We start from the raw sequence: 18,433 nt of genomic DNA, 5'->3' as shown, positions 1-18,433 counted from the left end.
GCTGAGGCAGGAAGATTGCTATAAATTTTCCTTTCTATCCCTTGGTGCACCCCATGAATTTTGCCAGTAGATTGGGCCACATAAAAAGTATCTGGCTACCCAGTAAGGTTTTGTATCAAAATAAAATAAAAACCAAATCTCTGAAAGTCCTGTGTCCTCCCTAAAAATCTATTTCTAAGTTGTAGAAGGTATGTATTTACATGATATATTATTGTCTATCATGGAACCTATACTTTTGAATACACACATGCACAGCACATGTACACATGCATTCACATGTACATAACACACATGCACAATTTTTCTAAGTATACTATTTTCCCTTCATTCTCTACAATTTGTTTAAAGAATAAACCAGGTAGTGGTGGCACATGACTTTAACCCCATCACTCAGAAGGCAGAGACAGGCAACAATCTGAGAGTCCAAGGTCACCCTGGTCTACAGAGAAAGTTCCAGGACAGCCAAGGCTACACAGAAAAACCCTATCTCAGAAAGAAAACAAATCTAGTTTTTCATCCAAAACAACATGACTTTTATAATAAAGGGGTGCAGACTATATACTCAGTGTGGTGGTTTGGATAGGAATGCCTCCCATAGGCCCAATTATTTGAATGGTTATTAGGGAGTGGCAATACTTGACCAGAGATTAAAGTGAAGTAGCCTTGTTGAAGGAAATTTGTCACTGGGGTTGGGGTTTGGAGTTTCAGATTCAAGATTCAGTGTCTTTCTCTCTTCCTGCTACCCACTGATCCAAACGTTTAACTCTCATTCATCTACCTCTCCAGCCCCATGTCTGTCTGTGTGGTACCATGCTTCTCAGCTAATGATAAGGGAGTAAAGCTCTGAAACTGTAAGCTAGCCTCAGTGAAATGTTTCATTTTTATAAGAGTTGCTGTGGTCATGGTGTCTTCACAACAAAAGACCAGTGACTAAGACACTCAGTTTGAAGAATGACTCTTTCACACAACATTATCTAAATTTCAAATGTAGAAACAGAAAATAGATATAAAACCTGGCTTCAGTGAATTAACAGAGTGAACAGATAGCAATTTGTGCCTTGCATCTGTGCCTTGTACTTTCATAACTAAGTCCTCAGCATTATAGGAAAATATCTATTTGATTTTCACCCAAAATAAATAAGTAGGTGGGATGGTGGAACAGAAAATCATTTTGAGGAAAGAAAAATAATTTTGGTTTAACCATTAGGGTCAGTTTAGCCACAATCTCCCCAGCCAAAAAGTAGATTATAGTTCAAGAATGTCCCTACTCAGCGTAGGTCAGCTCAGGGAAGTTTTCCACAGTATTCCCACTTCCAAAAGCCTCCAAGTCATCCTTCGAATGACCCAGGTTCTGTGTTTTCCTTAAAGCCACTGAATTTTCTACTGCAGTTAAGATATTCTGTGTGACAGGCAACAGAAACAGGGGTAGGGGTGGGGTGGGGCTAATTGCTTATTTTGTGTTCTCAAGGATTGGGCAGGACTTATAGGGTGCAGCAAGGGATAGAAAGGAAAAAGCATCCTCTTAGGGACCATCCTCTCCCTCCAGCACAGACGCATGATGTTTCCCTGAACTTTCTGCACAGTGGCCAGACAGGTCTTGTGTTTTGAAGTATCCAGTCTGCTGCCTTTCCTTCAACTGCTCTCCTTTACGCTGGGCCTTCAGCAGAGGCTGTTGCTCATCCATCTCTGATGTCCTTGATTGCCTTACAAAGCTAAGCACATGGCACACATTTGCATAAGTATGTGTGTTCCAGTGGGTGTACAGTGGCTAATGACTAGAACATAAGAAGAGACCAGAAGAATCTAAGATGATAATGGAATCAAAAATCATCATTGCAATGAGAGCCCCCCTCCCAAACACACACACACACACACACACACACACACACACACACACACCCTGCATTTTTTTTTTTTCCATTACTAACTGTAGAATCAATCTATCCTTGATCCTGGCATGTCTTAGACTTTCTTAGGGATCTGTCATTATTATATAATACTAACATTTTGGTCTTATAAAACTGATAGAGGTTAGAAAACGTTGTTCTCAGATTTGTTAGAAATGTGACCTCAGGGAGGATTAGTCACCTTGTCTCAGTTTCTTTCTTTGTACAACTGGTATTGATGCTTCGTGCTGGTTTGTTTTATGTCAACTTGATTGAAGCTAGAGTCATTTTGGAAGAGGGAACCCCAACAGAGAAAATGTTTCTACCTGTGGTCAAGCCTGTACTACATTCTCTTGATTGATGGCTGATGTGGGAAGATCTAGGTCACTGTGGACAGAACCATCCATGGGATGGTAGTCCTAGGTGTTATAAGAGGCAGACTGAGCAAGCCAGTAAAAGATGCTTCTTCAAGCTCTGTACTTCAATTCTGACCTCCAGGTTGCTGTCCTGCTTGAGTTCATATCCTGACTCCCGTCAGTGATAGGCTACCAGCTATAGGAAGACATAAACCCTTTCCTCCTTGAGTTGCTTTTAGTCATGGTGTTTAATCAGAGCAATAAAAGATACCCATGAAGGTGAAGAGCATCATCTTTGTGTAGTCCTACTGCCTATTAAATGTCACCCTAGGCAGTTATCCTGATGCGCCGATTTTCCAGCTGCAAAGTGACTAACAATATCCATCCCATGAAGATCCTACAAAAAGTAAAGTTGCATAAATATAAAGTGCCTGGAACAAAGCCCCTCACACAGCCTTCATGCTTAAGGTACCAGATTCTAAACTAGAAGAGTGGGATGCTGTGGGACACACAGACAAGGTAGCAAAGAGACAAGGCTGGAGAGCTTGCTTTGGCTCACCTTTTTCCTTGCTGAGGTTCTGCACCTCCTGCTTGACGCTGTCATTCCAGTGGGTGATGTCCACGTGCAAAGCATAGTCACAGCAGCTCTTCCCGTCCGCCCACTCACGCCACTTTTCATAGGCCTCTGTCAGGCTAGACTCAGGTTCAGGTACCACATGGTCAACTGAAAGACAGAGGTCAAAATGGGTGACTCAGAAACAGCTTGGTCTCCCCACTCCCATTTCTGTTCCTTCCTGCTTAGCTAACTCCAGGACTTGGAACAAATTACTAGCTTTCTGAAACCTCGGTTTTCTCTTCTAAAACATGGGTGTTAAGTAGATGGGGAACATGTTATGATAGTATTTTCCATCTGAGTTTGCCATATGACTAAGTGAAAAACGCATATATAAGGCGTTTCACTGACACCTGGCGCATACTAAGTTTTCAGTAAGTGTTAACTCCTTGTGACTACCTGCTATTTTTATGTTGTGACTACTGGCTCTGAGTCACTCTTAATGGCCAAAGTTGTGTTCTCTTCCCTGGATAGAAGAAGTTCTAGATGTATAGCAAGCATGAGTTACTAAAGGCCATGAACTTGCTAAGAAGAATCAGTTTCTTTGAATTCAAACCCACTTTTCTTTGCAACCATCGGTGATAAATATTTTTAAATAATTGTGGGTGTATCAGAGTCTGTTTGAGTCACCTGCTGGGTAGAGCCTCTCAGACGACAGTCATGTTAGTCTCCTGTCTGAGGCATACCAGAGTATCATTAATAATGTCAGAGGTTGGTGCTTGTTCATGGGGTGGATCTTAAATTGGACTGGTTATTGGTTGGCCTCTCCCTCAGTCTCTGCTTCATCCCCAGTCCCTGCATTTCTTGTACACAGGATAAATTTGGGGTCTAGTGTTTGGTGGCTAGGTTGGTGTCCCTATCACTTCATTGGAAGGATTGTGAGAAGGGGTACCAAAAAAAAAAAAAAAAAGGTTAAAATAGTAATCGAGCCATGGTAGTAATCCCAACACTTGGGAGGCTCACTGGAAGCTCAAAACCAGCCTAACCTACATAGCAAGATCCTATCTCAAAACAAAACAAACAAAACACTAGTCCTAAATTAAGGTAAAATCTTATTTGTATGTTTAAAAAATAATGGCTGTTATAGTAGGGATAGGCAAAGGCTCCACTCTCATCCATGCCCTGTCGAGCAGCTGAGGTAAAGTGTAAAATTGGTTCAACTTTCGGGAGAAGGACATTGAGATATGTATCAAAAATCTGGACTTTTCCCAGATCAGACTGTATTTATTCTCATGGCTGAGCCTCGTACCTAGGAAAATAAGTTGTAGCTGTCAGCAGCATCTAGTATCTAGAGAGTACACTGATGCATTTACGTAAATGCAAAATGGGAAGTGACCGGAGTTGAAAAAAAAAAAATTGAGAAGCTTCGTTAAAAACATAGAGACATTTCCACAGAGTGATGAGACATCTATTTTAAAAGCTATGTTAGAATGTGAGCAACTGACTGACTGGAGCAACATTCACGATCCACCACTCGGTGAAAAAAAAAAAAAAATCACAGCTTTAAATATGGACCAGATACTAGGATCCTACTGTGAAACTGGAAACTGCCTAGTAACAAACTCTAACAGTGAAGGAGGGTTATGTGGATGCTTTGCTTTGCGCATATCTGGCGTTTCTAAGTTATCAATGAAGGGCAAGAATGCATCTGTGGCTCCTTGTACGTTTTCTTCTTCACCTAAACCTCTCATCTGTTCTCTGCTCCTTTGCTAATGTAGAAGACCAAGTACAAGAGATTTTACAAGCATGAAGAACAGGCCCAATTCCTGGTCCAGATGGCAGCCAGCCAAACCAAAGCAAGACCATGCATTTCCTTTGTCAACAGAGCCCAAGTGCACTGATCGGAAAATAGAATGCATCCAGCTACATTACTAATGTCTTCAAGGACACTAGGGCTTTCCTGGGCAGACAGCTGCTGAGAAGTCAGCTGGCTTCCTCCTATCAGCTGGGGGAAAAGGCCCAGGCCTCCCTGGACTACACCGTTTATGGCCTTGCTAAAGTTGAACCCTCCTAGTGGTTCAGTCAAAAGCAAGGTCAAGACAGACTATAATTCTGCCTCAGGTTGCTCTGTGACTGTGGGTGGAGGAATAGGCTGTTAAGTAAATAGTGCTGTGTCTCTGAGTTTGAGGCTAGCTCTGGGCCAGTACCCAATTCATTGAGATTCCTTGGAACAGGAAGAACTGCCTGAAATACTATCAGTTCTGTACTCCAATAACATGCAATTTCCCAAGTTTCTCTGGAATTAGTAGTTACCAGAAGCAAAACAAAAGAAAAATAAAGGAAACCACACACAGCTTTTCTAATCTTAAAGATATAAATTGGTCAAAATAATAGCAAAGACCAATAGCAGTGAATCCACCGAAGCCCACTAATCTCCCAAGAACTGTCAGTCTCAATGATCATTCTTTTGGACATCTTTCTCTTGGTTGTTTTCAGCTCATGGACCTTCTTTGGGTAATTACAGGAAGTTAGCACTTGTCCTATTTTTCCCACGCCCAGGGACATAGATTCCATAAACCAAATTGAGAGAAGTGTGTCTGGTTTCAGTATTTTCAGAGGGCAGGTATTTGACACCTTTGTTAAACACACAGGGCTGGACAGCAGGTGAGGACTTACTGATCATGGTGGTGCCTCCCGCTAAGGCAGCCTTTGTCCCTTGGAAGAAATCGTCCACTGTGGTCATTCCCTTGTAAGGCATCTGGAAGTGGGTATGGACATCAATGCCTCCAGGGATCACCATCTTCCCATTGGCTTCGATGGTCTTCACACCTCCGGGGACAATCAGGTTGTCTCCAATTTGCCTGGTGATACAGTAGAACAACTGGCAATTAAATGGAGCAATGCTCATGACAAGAATAGGATATAAGGATTTTAGACATTGGGGTCTTCAAAGTCACAAGCCCTTCAGCCTCTAAACAATGACAGATAGCTGTGTATACAAAACTACTGACACACAATCATCTGCATAGGGCAACGTGTTATGGTTTGTACTGAAATCTGTAGATTGTCAATGTCTGGAACATAGTGCGTGACTAATATTTTTATATAACTATTTTCACTATTTCCTTCACATTATTTTTTTCTCTCTAATGTTGTGGGATAACACTGGGGAAAGCTACAAGGAGTGTGAAATAAATGATTGTGAGGTGCAACAGAAGGTAATGGCTCAGTACAACAACAGATACAGGGACTATGCCATCTTCTAAGCAGGTTCTCTGTGCCCTAATCAAAGGCGTCTGCTTGAATCACCACCCACCTCACGTTTTACTCACTCCACGGTTCCCTGGTGCCTTGTTACAGATGCACAAGGACAGAGACAAACATGCAGCTCTCTCCCACACCCACTGCTCTTGTATGGTCAGTATTTTAATAGAGGCTTCGGACAAAGAAAGATGACTATGGAGACCCAGAAAGGCTCAGAGCATCCCAGGAAAGAGTAGAAGAAGAAGCTGGTTGAACAATCAAATGAGAGTTTCAAAGGTTCATCTCACAAGAATATGATAACTATTCCCCACAAGGCTGTTTGCAGGTCACTGGTTGTAACATTGCTAGATTTTTTTAAAAAATTTTTTAGCTTTGATTTAGGCATCTGGTCAAGTATGTCCCCCCAATATACCTAGGATTCACGGTTTATACTAACACTAAATACCTCCTACCTTGGGCATATGTGTGCCCCACTATTTGTGGCGTTGAGTACTTTCCCTTCTGTACATAGCCCCCAAAATTCTCCTGGGGTAGTAAAAAAGTTCACCACTGACCAGCAAACTGTAGGTTTACAGCCAATGTGTTCCTGACATGTCTAAGAGTTCAGCTTCACCACATCACCATGGGGCCATTCCGGGCCACCACAATTCAAAACATACTGTGAGGGGAAAAAAATGCAGCCTCTGACTGTAATTCTACTTTAGTCCAGAGACTGCCTAGTCCTGTTCCTGTTTTTCTTAGTTTTCTTCCAGGAGAAATTGAGAACCAAAAGGATGAAGAACTGATGGACCCATGTGGCATATGTTTATATACATTTATATACATTATCCACTCATTCTTATAACTAGTGTAATATTCTATCTGAAGCCTCATCTACTTTTCTCCAACACACTAAGAAAGACTACAGTGATCTCTAACATCTCAGCTCTGTCTCCTCATGTAATCATTTTTCTGCTGGCAGCCATGACTTACCTATGTAGATGTGCTCCAGATAGATGCTACCAGGATTCATGGTCTTGACTCTGTCAGTTACCAACCATAGCCAATTATTATTTAATCTCACTATGCCCCAATTCTTTTGGTTTTTAAAATGTAATAATTCCTTAGTAGAGTTGTGTAGGTTAAACGTTAATCCCTGCTAAGCCCAGAAAAATACTATTAAACATATTAGGGATCAATAAACATCAGCTGTTGTAATTAATGATTGCTCCCTCTAAATTTCATCTAGCCTGCTATTTGGTTCTGTTATTGATATTACCTGATAATATTGGATCCTCTGGTCTTTTAAAAGACTATAAGGTCCCAAGGACTGAGGAATGCTGACTGGAGTCTGCAATGCCCATTGTAAAATGTGACACAGCAAGTGTCCTCCACTTTACACAAATGCTTTGCCATTAGCAAGTAGCGCTACTAATGAGATGAATTGGGTACTTTAGACATATATGACATCTTATTAATAAGATGCTGTAGCTTGCTGTTCATGACATAATACCATGTTGATTAAATCCTGTTTTGAAATTCACTATTTAAAAAACTAATACATGAACATTAACTGCCTGTGCTTCTTCAGTAGCAAGTTATTTCAAGAATTTGTGGATTCCTGATAAATGTATTTGAAAAATACGCCCAAAATATATACTCTATTTGTATATGCTCTTTTAAGCCTTACCATTTTGTCAAGTTCATTTTTAAGTATTTTCTCTAATGTAAAGCCTCATAGATAAAAAAAAAAAAAAAAAAAAAAAAAAAAAAAAAAAAAGTCTGTGCATACCCTGATTTCACCTTAGAACCTATTACATATGCCTTGATATTTTCAGGATGCTATCACTCATGCACAAGTTTCAACACCCTTAAGGATCGGGATTACATCATTCAGTAGTCTATGACCCTTGGCATTCCCTTTAGTCGAACTAGAATACATCCTCAGAATTTATCCTTTTGACCAAATTCAGAGTTTTACTTTATAAAACTGAAACCTCTTCCTCAGCAGAAAGGAAGTAGAAAAGAAGTAGAAGGTTTCATGTACATACTTTATTAAGCCATCCTCCATGTAAATATCAGCATAAAAGGACTGATCATCGTTGACGATTCTCCCGCCCTTGATTAGAAGACGGTCACTCTGGAAAAGAAGGAAGACATGAGTCACAATCATAGTACCTCAGGGAAGGGTATGTTCACCTTTTGAGACATCTAGCAAGAACACACTTGGTAAATGCCTTCTGTGTGCTCAGTGAACTGCACATTTGTTGTGCTCATTGGTTGTTGCTCATTTGTTGCTCAGTGCTGCATTTGTTGGAGATCCAGTTGTAATTCAAGCTAATCTAGTGTTTCACTTCCTGTAACTGCAAGCTGTCATTGTCATAGGCCTTTAGGAATATTTATATTACCTATATTGTCTTAATGAAACACTCAGTTCATGTTACATCACAATTTTGTTAGCTGATGAAGTTGTAAAGTGTAAGAGAACCATTGTTGGAAAAGAGAAAAAATTTGCTGTATTTATTTAACATGGGGAGGGGGAGAAAGTATGGTTTAGATTGGCTTCATTATACTCAGTATCTCTCAAGCATCTTAAAGCATTTCCTTTTTTGATATCTACAATATGTAGTATTGAGTTTCATAAGAACATTTTCATATAACTAAATGATGCACTTTGACTATGAATGAATACACATTTTTATTGCTTTAATCATGAGAAAAATAAACTCTTTTTTAAATAGAAAAACTGCAACTTAGATGAAATTTAAGAGATATCCAACGTGGAACAATAAAAATATGCTCTATAGTTGGTCACAAAATACGTATGTATGTTCTGTATGTCAGAGGAATATAAATCAATGTCAGTACTGCAGATCACAGACTGCACTGAATGAATGGAGATGAGTACAAGGTTATGAGCTGTGCCTTTGTTGAGCCATGGACTAGAAAAATATTCCCAGAAGACTAGCTGAACAGAGCTATGGCATGGATAAAGATGATCATTTGATTGGATTTGATGAAGAATTTAACTTACAGACCTACATTTTACTTCATCCGTTCATCTGTCTGTCCATCCATCCATCCATCCATCCATCTCTCTGTCCATCCAGCCATCTGGCCACTGGCCCCTCACTGATTCAGCAAATAATTATTTACTATGATATAGATGGGGAACATGGAGCTGTATAAAAGACTCAGGAGGTCACTGCCTTCATGGAACATAAAGGGGGTGTTTAGTAATAGAGAGCTGATTCAAACCAATGTAGAATTGGATTCAGTCATAGGACACAGGGAAGTGGGATTAGTTCAGATACAAACTATGAAGGGTCTAGTAAGGGGAAAGAAGTCTACATGGGTGGCAGTATAGGATTTTTCAGAAGGGACAACATGTATTAAGGCCTCAAGGTAGAGGAAATACTTGTTTCTTTGAAAAGCTGTTTCTTTCTGCAAAAGCTTCATCTTTGAGGAGGTAAGTGGAATGAGATAAGGTTAGGGAGGCAGGGTGGCTACTCACACTGGAAATGTTAAGTGTTTAAGTTTGAATAAAAATACATTGAGACACATGGGATAGTTATAAGCAAAAGAATGAGGATCATGTGGAAAATGCAGTTTTACACTTCAGTGTTCAAAGATGATACTTGTATCCACTACACAGAACTTAGGCTATAGACCAGGCTCAAGGTCAGAACCATTTAACTCTACCCTTACTTTAATGTTTCTTCCCTGTCCCCTCCTGAAGAAGACAGCTTTCAAATAGGAGAGAGGTTCAGAGAAGAAAGTCCAGTTGATGGATGACTTTGAGATTCAGGAATGCAACTTGTGATCAAGACTAGAAAATGGGAGATGGCTTTGGGGTCCCATGTGGGATACAGAAAATTACCTCTTAATTTCTGCTTCTGGGTGTTGCGTGAGAATAAGAAGTTTCATCATGCCTTTATCACCCAGGGGAGCACATTTTGCAAACACACAGATTAATTATTTAGAAAAACTCTACATGTGCAGCAAAGAAGCAACATGGAGGTAAAAAAGGAGGCCCCACCACACATGACCTATACACCTCTGTTGTTCTGAGTTCTATCACCATGTCTGCCCTCCTTCTGCTTTAGCTTAGTGCTAAGAGTATAAACATGGGATTTGCATTATATATCAAACTCTGTGGCCCTTACAAATATGTCCTCAGTGCCTTATTCTAAGTTCATCTGCTAGTGACCATCTTTGTCACACTGATAGCTTAAATAATGCATTTGCCTGACTCTAAAGCAAATTTTACCAGCTTCTACTTCAATTAATTCTGCACAGTTCTCCAGAGGCTGATTTACTATCTCCTGTCCACGATGAGAACATGTGTCTTTTGATCCTTCAGTCTTCATTCTCCAGAGATGTTATAAGTTCATCGAATAAATGAAAAAAGGCTGAGACGTGGACAAGGATTCTATTTTGTTAATGCAGATAGAATAAGGTAGAAAGGCATCTACTGCACAAATTATATGACTTGACTATACTGTTTGACTTTAAAGAGAGAAATCCTGAGCCATGAGTGCTTTTAATTCTAGTGCCAGGGAACAAGAGGCAGGTAGATCTCTGTGAACTCAAGACCATCCCAGCTTCTACATAGCAGCTTCCAGGCCAACCAGAGAGATATAGTAAGATTGTCTCAAAATAAATGAAAGAATTTTAAAAATTTTATAATTTCAGCTTTTAACAACACTGCATAATTATGAGAAGGCTCTAGGTCTATGCTTCCAAACTATCATACACATGAGCAAATTATCCATGCCCTGACTCTGCCCTAATCTACAAATCTGTATTTTATGAGTTCTACACATGACTCTAACATAGCCGCCAGTTAGCCTGAAGCCAAGACACAGAGCAGTACCAGAGGGGGTTAGAAAAAAAAAAAAAAAAAAAAAAAAAAAAGCCCAGTTCTGTATGTAAATGAGGGCAATATTTCCTGTAGCAGCTGCCTGAAGAAGTAATCATCATGGTTAACTACACAAGTTCATCCCCATGTGGTGATCCAGTTTTTGGAAAGAAGCCACGTTCTACCTGAACTAAATTATGAAACAGGAATAACCTAAAGATCCTATGCCCTGAATCACTTTTCTGGACAAGCAGTGACAATCAGCAAAGGGGTAATTTTCTCTGGGTAGCCTTGATGTTCCACACAAGGAGAGCAGCAGTGGACCCAAGAGGAATCAACACTATTGGAATCACATCATTGGGTACTCTTCAAATGGTAATTAGATAAACCCTTTCTGGCTTAATGAGGAGGAATCTAAACAGAGTCCAAAGACAAATGGTAAATTTGGGGTTGGGGCAGCAGGACCCCTGATCCATGGCTTATAAGTGTTGTTATTGATACTATTGCTTGTTTCCATTATGCAGAGCAGAATATGAAAAGTTGAACCAACAGGTCACAAAAAAATATACATTCCCTAGAGACTCTTCAACTTGCTGTCCATTTCCCTCACAGCAACCCACTTGACTCATTTTATTCCCATATACAAGGGCTCCATTATGAAGAGAAGCCTAGGCAAACTATTAGACACTGAAAATTGGAAATTCAATTGAGATTGATACCAAGGGACTGTATGAGAGAGCTGTAAAGAATGGAACTACTGGTCACCCCCAAACGAGGTAAGAATAATTATCTTTGCACATACAAAACAATGTTTGTTATGAGTTCATGGACTAGCCTCAAAGATACACATACGACAGAATCAAAACCCAACAGTAAGAAAAAACCCAACATCTGTGATTGTAACTGTCAAAAAAGAATATACGGGTTGTGGGTTTTTATTTTTTATTCTTGGCACTGAATCATCTGAGCCACGACATTCTAGTTCAGAATGCCCAATCTTTGTCATATAATGCTAAACATAAAGAATTTCCAGAACTTTCTGAGGTAATTTGAATGGTACTCGTGGTGGTGGATTGAAAAATATCCATTGGAGACTCTGGGATTTGACCACCTGTTTTCCTGTTGGCGGTGCTGTTTGGGGATGTGCTCCAGACTTGTTGAAGGAAGTATGTCACTTGGGGTGGGCTTTCAGAATTTATAGCCTTGGCCTACTTCCACTTTGCTTTCTCTGCTTTGGGTCTGGTTTTGCAGATAGGATTTCTCAGTTTCTTGCTCTGCAGCCTGTTGCCATGCCTCACCCACCATTTTGGATTCTCCTTCCAGAATTGTAAGCCAAAATAAACTGTTTCCTCCATAAGTTGCTTTTGACCATGATGATTTATCACAAGCAACAAAAGAGTAACTACTTTAGTATCTATACTCAATGGAGTTTGACATCAGTAGCTGAACATATTACTTTGGAGCCTGCTTAGCCACCGTAGGCTAAGCTCCTCAGAGTCTTGCAGCCCAGCAGGAGTTCAGGCAACCGGTTGGTCAGCTTGGATCCAATTGTGTTTCTACTACTATTCTGAGAACAACAACAAACCAAAACAAAACAAAAACACTTCCACAGGTGTATGACTTTGAGTTAGAATTTACCCTCTCAGAGCCTCAGTTTTTCAGTTTGTTAGTTTGTTGTTTTCTTTCCTTAGCACAGAGTATAAAAATAATACCTATTTTTACTTCCTAGGGTTGGTGTCACGAATGAAAAGAACAGAAGAGAGAGCATCCCACTACATACCATAATACAGCTAATATCAGTCCTATTTATTCTTTTACTAGTATATCTATGTTAATTCCACTAAAAGTCTTTTTAAGTAACATATGTTAGAGACAGATTCAAGTTCCTGTTTTCCAGATAGGGAGTTACACACAGGGGTGATTTACTCTAAACAATAGAGTAAGGCAGTTATAGGTGCAAGCAAACGGAGTGGTCCCGGTTTGGCACAACACTGATCCTCACGCCAGGCTACTGTACCAAAAATATTCACATCTATGTCAAAGTCTCTTTGTGAAGGATTCTCTTCTTTGATACTGAATCTGAGTCTTGTGGGTGTTTAAACTGCTTACCAGTTCTCTGCGGTAGGTAACTTTAGGAATCCATTAACTTTCAGCCTCTGCTTATAAATCAGTGCATTAGACCTGCCCTTTATGGCCCAAAAGTGTTAATGCAGTTTATCAGGGAATTGATTTATGAGCCAGGGTAGTAAGGACTTTTAAAGTGTGGTAAAAGTCTTACTTTTTTTTTTTTTCTAGAGTTTAGTAATGATTAGAGAAACTAAAAATTCTAAGTTTGTGAGAGGACTTGCAAGTGACAGAAGACTAAATGAAGGAGGGGAAGGAAGGAAAAAATAATATTAAAAAACCCTTTAAAGTTGCTAAGGACAAGAATGAATGGAGAAATGGCTATTTCAAACTAGAATAGAGAAAGAGAGGGCTAAGTTTCTAACTCAAGGCTAATGGACCTACTGTTTGACAGCTTTCTCCTCTAGTCTTTAATGTACAGAGTGTCATGTGCTGCTTCTGTCTAAGGCAATGAAGACATATCCAGTTGAAGCCAGAGCCTTTCTCATAACTTATAACTTCTTTCCAGTCATTAGGTCAGCCAGAGAACAGTACTTAACTCTGTGTGTTCTATACTCTGCTGGCAGCCCAGCTGCTCAGAATATAAAGCTACAGCCCCAAGAAGAGAAAAGGAAAACTTAGGAAGAAAAATGAGTTTTCCAAAATCAAGTCTCTTGTGACCTGGACTCAAATCACAAACAGACTCAGATCCTTCGTGGAGATTCATGATTCTTTTACGATGTAGATGAAGGCACAGGTGGTTCTTTTAAATAAATTCCCATTTGGGCAATTAGATCTTACTTCCTAAAAACACGTTAACCCTGAAGAATAGATCAGGATGGGTGAAGTAGATGGATGAAATCTTGTTGATGTTCTTCCCCCAAGCAGCGTCATTCAAAGGAGAGAGAGAGAGAGAGAGAGAGAGAGAGAGAGAGAGAGAGAGAGCTGGTTTTCTAAGATAAAACTGTTGACTCATGGACGGTGGGTGGGGATGATTTCAGAAAAAGGTACCAGTGAGACTGTAAGCATTCAGAGTACTCAGCCTGCCTCTGAATACAGTTCCTTTAGAGAGGCTTAACACGGCCTGGGTTTGGACAAATTACTTTACCTCTCTGGGTTTCTTGGCACTTTGTCTGTAAAATAAGGACCATCAATGTCATTTTCTTGTAACTCTGGTAAGGACTGGGGGTGGGAGGGATACTCTGTGAAGTACTAACCCCTGCTTGAACACTAAATTCCTAGTGCGAGTAATTATCGCTCATATTATTGTTCACACTGCAAAGCTCCTGTCATAAAGAGTTGAACAAACATTTTTTTAATCAAAATATAACAGACCTTTCCATGTAGGGGATGATTTCAGAGTCTCTAGACCCTACCCTGCCCTCAGAAGCTGTTCTGTGTTCTTACCAAGGGCAGCCAAAGCTTCTCCTTCTAAACTCACCACCACAGGGCAAGTTTCCATGTTCCTTCCAGGTCATTCTTTCTATGCAAATAAGTCCTCATGAACATAGGACTCTATCCCCTATCTGCAGAAACTGGGAGTGGACAGTGAGGTATTGAAACTGGCTCATGCCCACGCTCTTTACCCAACACACGAATCTATTTCCAAGGCCCAGGGTGACAATCATGACTTTGAGACAGAGAGATTAAAAGCTCCACATGAAGACGGACAATCAGGGGCAATGTAAATTCTTAGCTCTGAGTCGTCCCTGAGATAGAGCACAGTTTGACACGGTAACCCATCCTAAACTCTTAAACTGGTAGGGATAAAGGTCTCAAAACCCACTTTCTTCCTCTTGTCATTTAAACACACAAAGGACCACAGAGACTTGCTGCATGCACATGAACTTGAGAGACTCCCTTCGAATGTAGCCCACTATGCAGAGTACACAATGTACAGAAAGCACCGTTTTCATTTATCATCTTGGGTTTGGCTCTGAATGGATAAAAGTGGGAAGAGAAGAAAATGGATGAAGAAGGCAATAGCTAGCAAGGGTATGGTAGCTGCCCCGAGAGCTAGATCATCAAAGCCAGCCATGTGCATTCTTCTCTCGCTAGAACTTCACGTCAACCATTCTGAAGATGTAATTATCAAAGGGCTTGATGAATGATGGGATCTGTCCCAGGTCATAGTGGACAGGGGAATGAACTCTAGACGGTCCTTTAATACCAGCTCTTTGATAACAGTCAATCTTCAATGGGAGTCTAGACATGGATAAACTCAAGTGGATGGTCAGGCAGGATAAAAAAGCCTGGAGGGAATGATGCTAGCACAGGACAGGAGGCCAGGAGGAATTCCCATTCTTGTAGATCAGCTGGATCTGCAATGGTCAGAGTAGTCATTTGCACCCCTCCTTCATGAGGCTTGACATATCCTTGTTGAAACTATGCTTTTATCTACTTATGTTATCCTTATAAAATGCCTTTAAGCCCAAATAGTAAACCTAGGAATACATGCAACTAAAACACTCCAAATTTATCTGTAATCAGCTGCCTTGAAGAGTGTTCAAAAAGATGACCTCAGTAGACTATTTCACTTCAAAGATTGCTAAGTGTATGGGAAGTGTTAAAAAAAGAGACAAGTACCAGACTGAAACTTTCCCCTTGATCTAAAAGGGAAATGATGTAACCACAAGAATTCTAAGCCTGGAGTTGGCACAATGGTCCCGTTAGTATAAATTTGCCACCAAGCCTGACATCCTGCATTCAATGCACATGGTGGATAGAGGATGAACTTTCTGAAATTATCCTCTGATTTCCATATATACATCATGGCATGTGCTCTTTCCTCACAAATATAACCCCCATATGCACATACAGATACATGAATAAATAAATGTGTTTTAATTAATTAATTAATTAATTAATTAATGTATTTATTTATGTTTTTTGAGACATGGTCTCTCTACATAGCCCTGGCTATCCTAGAACTCACTACATTAATCAGGCTGGCCTCTGCCTGCCTCTAACTCCAAAATGCTAGAGTTAAAGGTATGTACCACCACTGCCTGGCAATAAATTATATATATATATATATATATATATATATATATATAATATATTATATATATATAATATATATATATAATATATTATATATATTATATATTATAATATTATAATATATATTATATATATACTTTAGTGTGTATATATACACACACATATATATATATATATGTATATATACACATACACATATATGTATATATATACTATTGCTGCACAAAAACACAGGCCAGTCTAACACAGGTTGCATGAACTAAGATGTACCAATAAGAATATGTGTTAACATGGACCAGCAAGAGCAGGACCCAAAATAAAATGGAAGCGACTTCTCAGATATTAGGCATCTGTTTAGAGAGAAAGGATTATGGGGGAATCACCTTACAGTCAGCTTGAGGGTAAAAGGGTAAGGACAAGAATTAGGATTAAGTATAGTTTATCAGAAAATAAAGTATTTCAAGCAAGAAAGGAGAAACATGGTGTAGCCTTCACTGGGTGTTTGATTGGAGGAAACTGGAAAAATTGTTCTCTGGACACACACACAAATGGCACTTTACAGAGCTGCCCAGGACTTGGAGCTGAGAAGCAAAGGCTGCATTTGTATCCTGGCCACTATGTTGGTGTGTGAGTTTTAGACAAGGGCTTTAATCTGTCCCTGTGCCTTCAACTAATGGCTGGGAGAAGTCTATGCCTCTTTAAAAGCACATTCATAATCTACAGAGCACAGGTAAGAATGCTGTCATGGGCAGGAGAACTGATGGCATAAGAGAGGGCTGAGCAGACAAATGGAAGCTTTAGAAGTAGGATCACAGATACTGTCCTATGACTTCCACTTTATCATTTTCATTATGTAGATGTCGATGAAAGTTGTGCTGGTTAGTTTACTGTCCACTTGACAGAATCTATCATCTGGGAAGGGGGGACCTTAGTTGAGAAATGCCACCATCAGATTGGCCTATAGGCAAGCCTGTGTATGTGTGTGTCTGTGTGTATATAAATATACACACATATATGTATATATTTGATTGATGATTGATGCAGGAGGGTCCACTTCATGGTGCATGGTACCCTGCCTGGGATAACGATGCTGGGATGTATAAGAAAGATTGCTGAACTTGAACCTCAAGGAAGAACAAGTCAGAAAACAGCTTTCCTCCATGACTTCTGCCATGACTTCCCTCAATGATAGACTGTAAAGTGGAAGCATAAGCCAAACAAACCCTTTCCATCCCAAGATACTTTGGGTCATGGTGTTTATCACAGCCATAGAATGCAAAGTAGAACAAAAGCCAAACCCACAGAGAGTAGCACAACAATAAAGTAGCTGTTTTCACTATACTAAACCGTCTAACGAACATCGCTCTCAGAGCATACTGTGAAATCCAGGAAGGACCCAAAAAAGTCCAGAACTTTGATGACTGACTTCATACCATCTGCTCTGGATTTTGCATTGTCTCTTGTATTTTGTAATGATTAATTTTGAGGGTCAACTTCACAAGATCCGGAGTCAACTGAAAGATACATCTGAGTGTATCTTTGAGAATTACCAGCAATGATCAACTGAAAGTTTAACTAAAAGGAAAAGGTCCTCTTTCACAGGGAAGAGAGGGATGCACATTCTTGTGGACCACCCAGATATAAGGATGGCCAAGAAATCAGTCTTGCTTGCCTGCTGGACTTTGTTTCTTGCTGGTGAATACATCCTATGCTCCAATTAGACCCAGATTCTTCATCCTTCTAATGCAGACTGAAGAACAGAGACTCTTTTGGAATGTTCTAGGGAGATCAGGCTTCATGAATTGAACAGCTATGGGGGTTTCAGCTATTACCAAGTACAGATGGCCATTATTGGACAATCCAGCCCTTATTGTGTAAAAGCATTCTAGCACCACGCCCTTTTATACCATACACACATTCTACTGCTTCTGTTCTTCTAGAGAATTTTAAACCCACCCATGTACATGTACTATAAGTGACCCCCTCTCTCTCTCCTCTCTCTCTCTTTCTCTCTCTCTCTCTCTCTCTCTGTCTCTCTCTGTGTGTGTGTGTGTGTGTGTCTGTGTCTGTATGTGTTCTAAGTGTTCTAAGGAAGTGAGATTGAGCTGCTATTGAGCAGAATCCATGTCCTGTCAGCACTGTGCCTATGTCATCAGGAAATGAGCACAAAAATTTACCTTTGGCCTTGATTCTAAGGACAAACAAGCTTAAGAATTCAGTACTGAAACACTGGCTTCCACGACCATTATCAGGGTGTCAAGCATAGGCAGAAATGAAACAATAATTAAAGTAATTCAGGAGCACACATAAAAATGCCAAGTAAAACCCAAAAAGGGGTAAGACTGGAAAGAGTAAAAGTGAGTGGCAGTAGATAGGAGTGCAAGGGGCTGAGTGGGTAAAAGTGGCATATTGAGATTTTGCATGGTGG

At 40.0% G+C, this 18,433-nt stretch overlaps 1 protein-coding gene across 2 annotated transcripts in view; it reads right to left on the bottom strand.

Moving 5' to 3' along the window:
* Positions 1-18,433, bottom strand: part of Dpysl3 (dihydropyrimidinase like 3) — a 111,677-nt gene that overhangs the window by 29,106 nt on the left and 64,138 nt on the right. For both annotated transcript variants that reach the window (XM_034517835.2, XM_034517837.2), the window contains exons 2-4: positions 8,090-8,178; positions 5,472-5,656; positions 2,802-2,966 (exon numbers count right to left, since the gene is read on the bottom strand). In XM_034517835.2, the coding sequence (XP_034373726.1) occupies positions 2,802-2,966; positions 5,472-5,656; positions 8,090-8,178 (439 nt within the window). The remainder of the gene's footprint in view (positions 1-2,801; positions 2,967-5,471; positions 5,657-8,089; positions 8,179-18,433) is intronic.

This window comes from Arvicanthis niloticus, chromosome 14, assembly GCF_011762505.2.
Source record: "Arvicanthis niloticus isolate mArvNil1 chromosome 14, mArvNil1.pat.X, whole genome shotgun sequence".
NCBI lineage: Eukaryota > Metazoa > Chordata > Mammalia > Rodentia > Muridae > Arvicanthis > Arvicanthis niloticus.
This window is presented reverse-complemented; position numbering and strand designations above follow the sequence as displayed.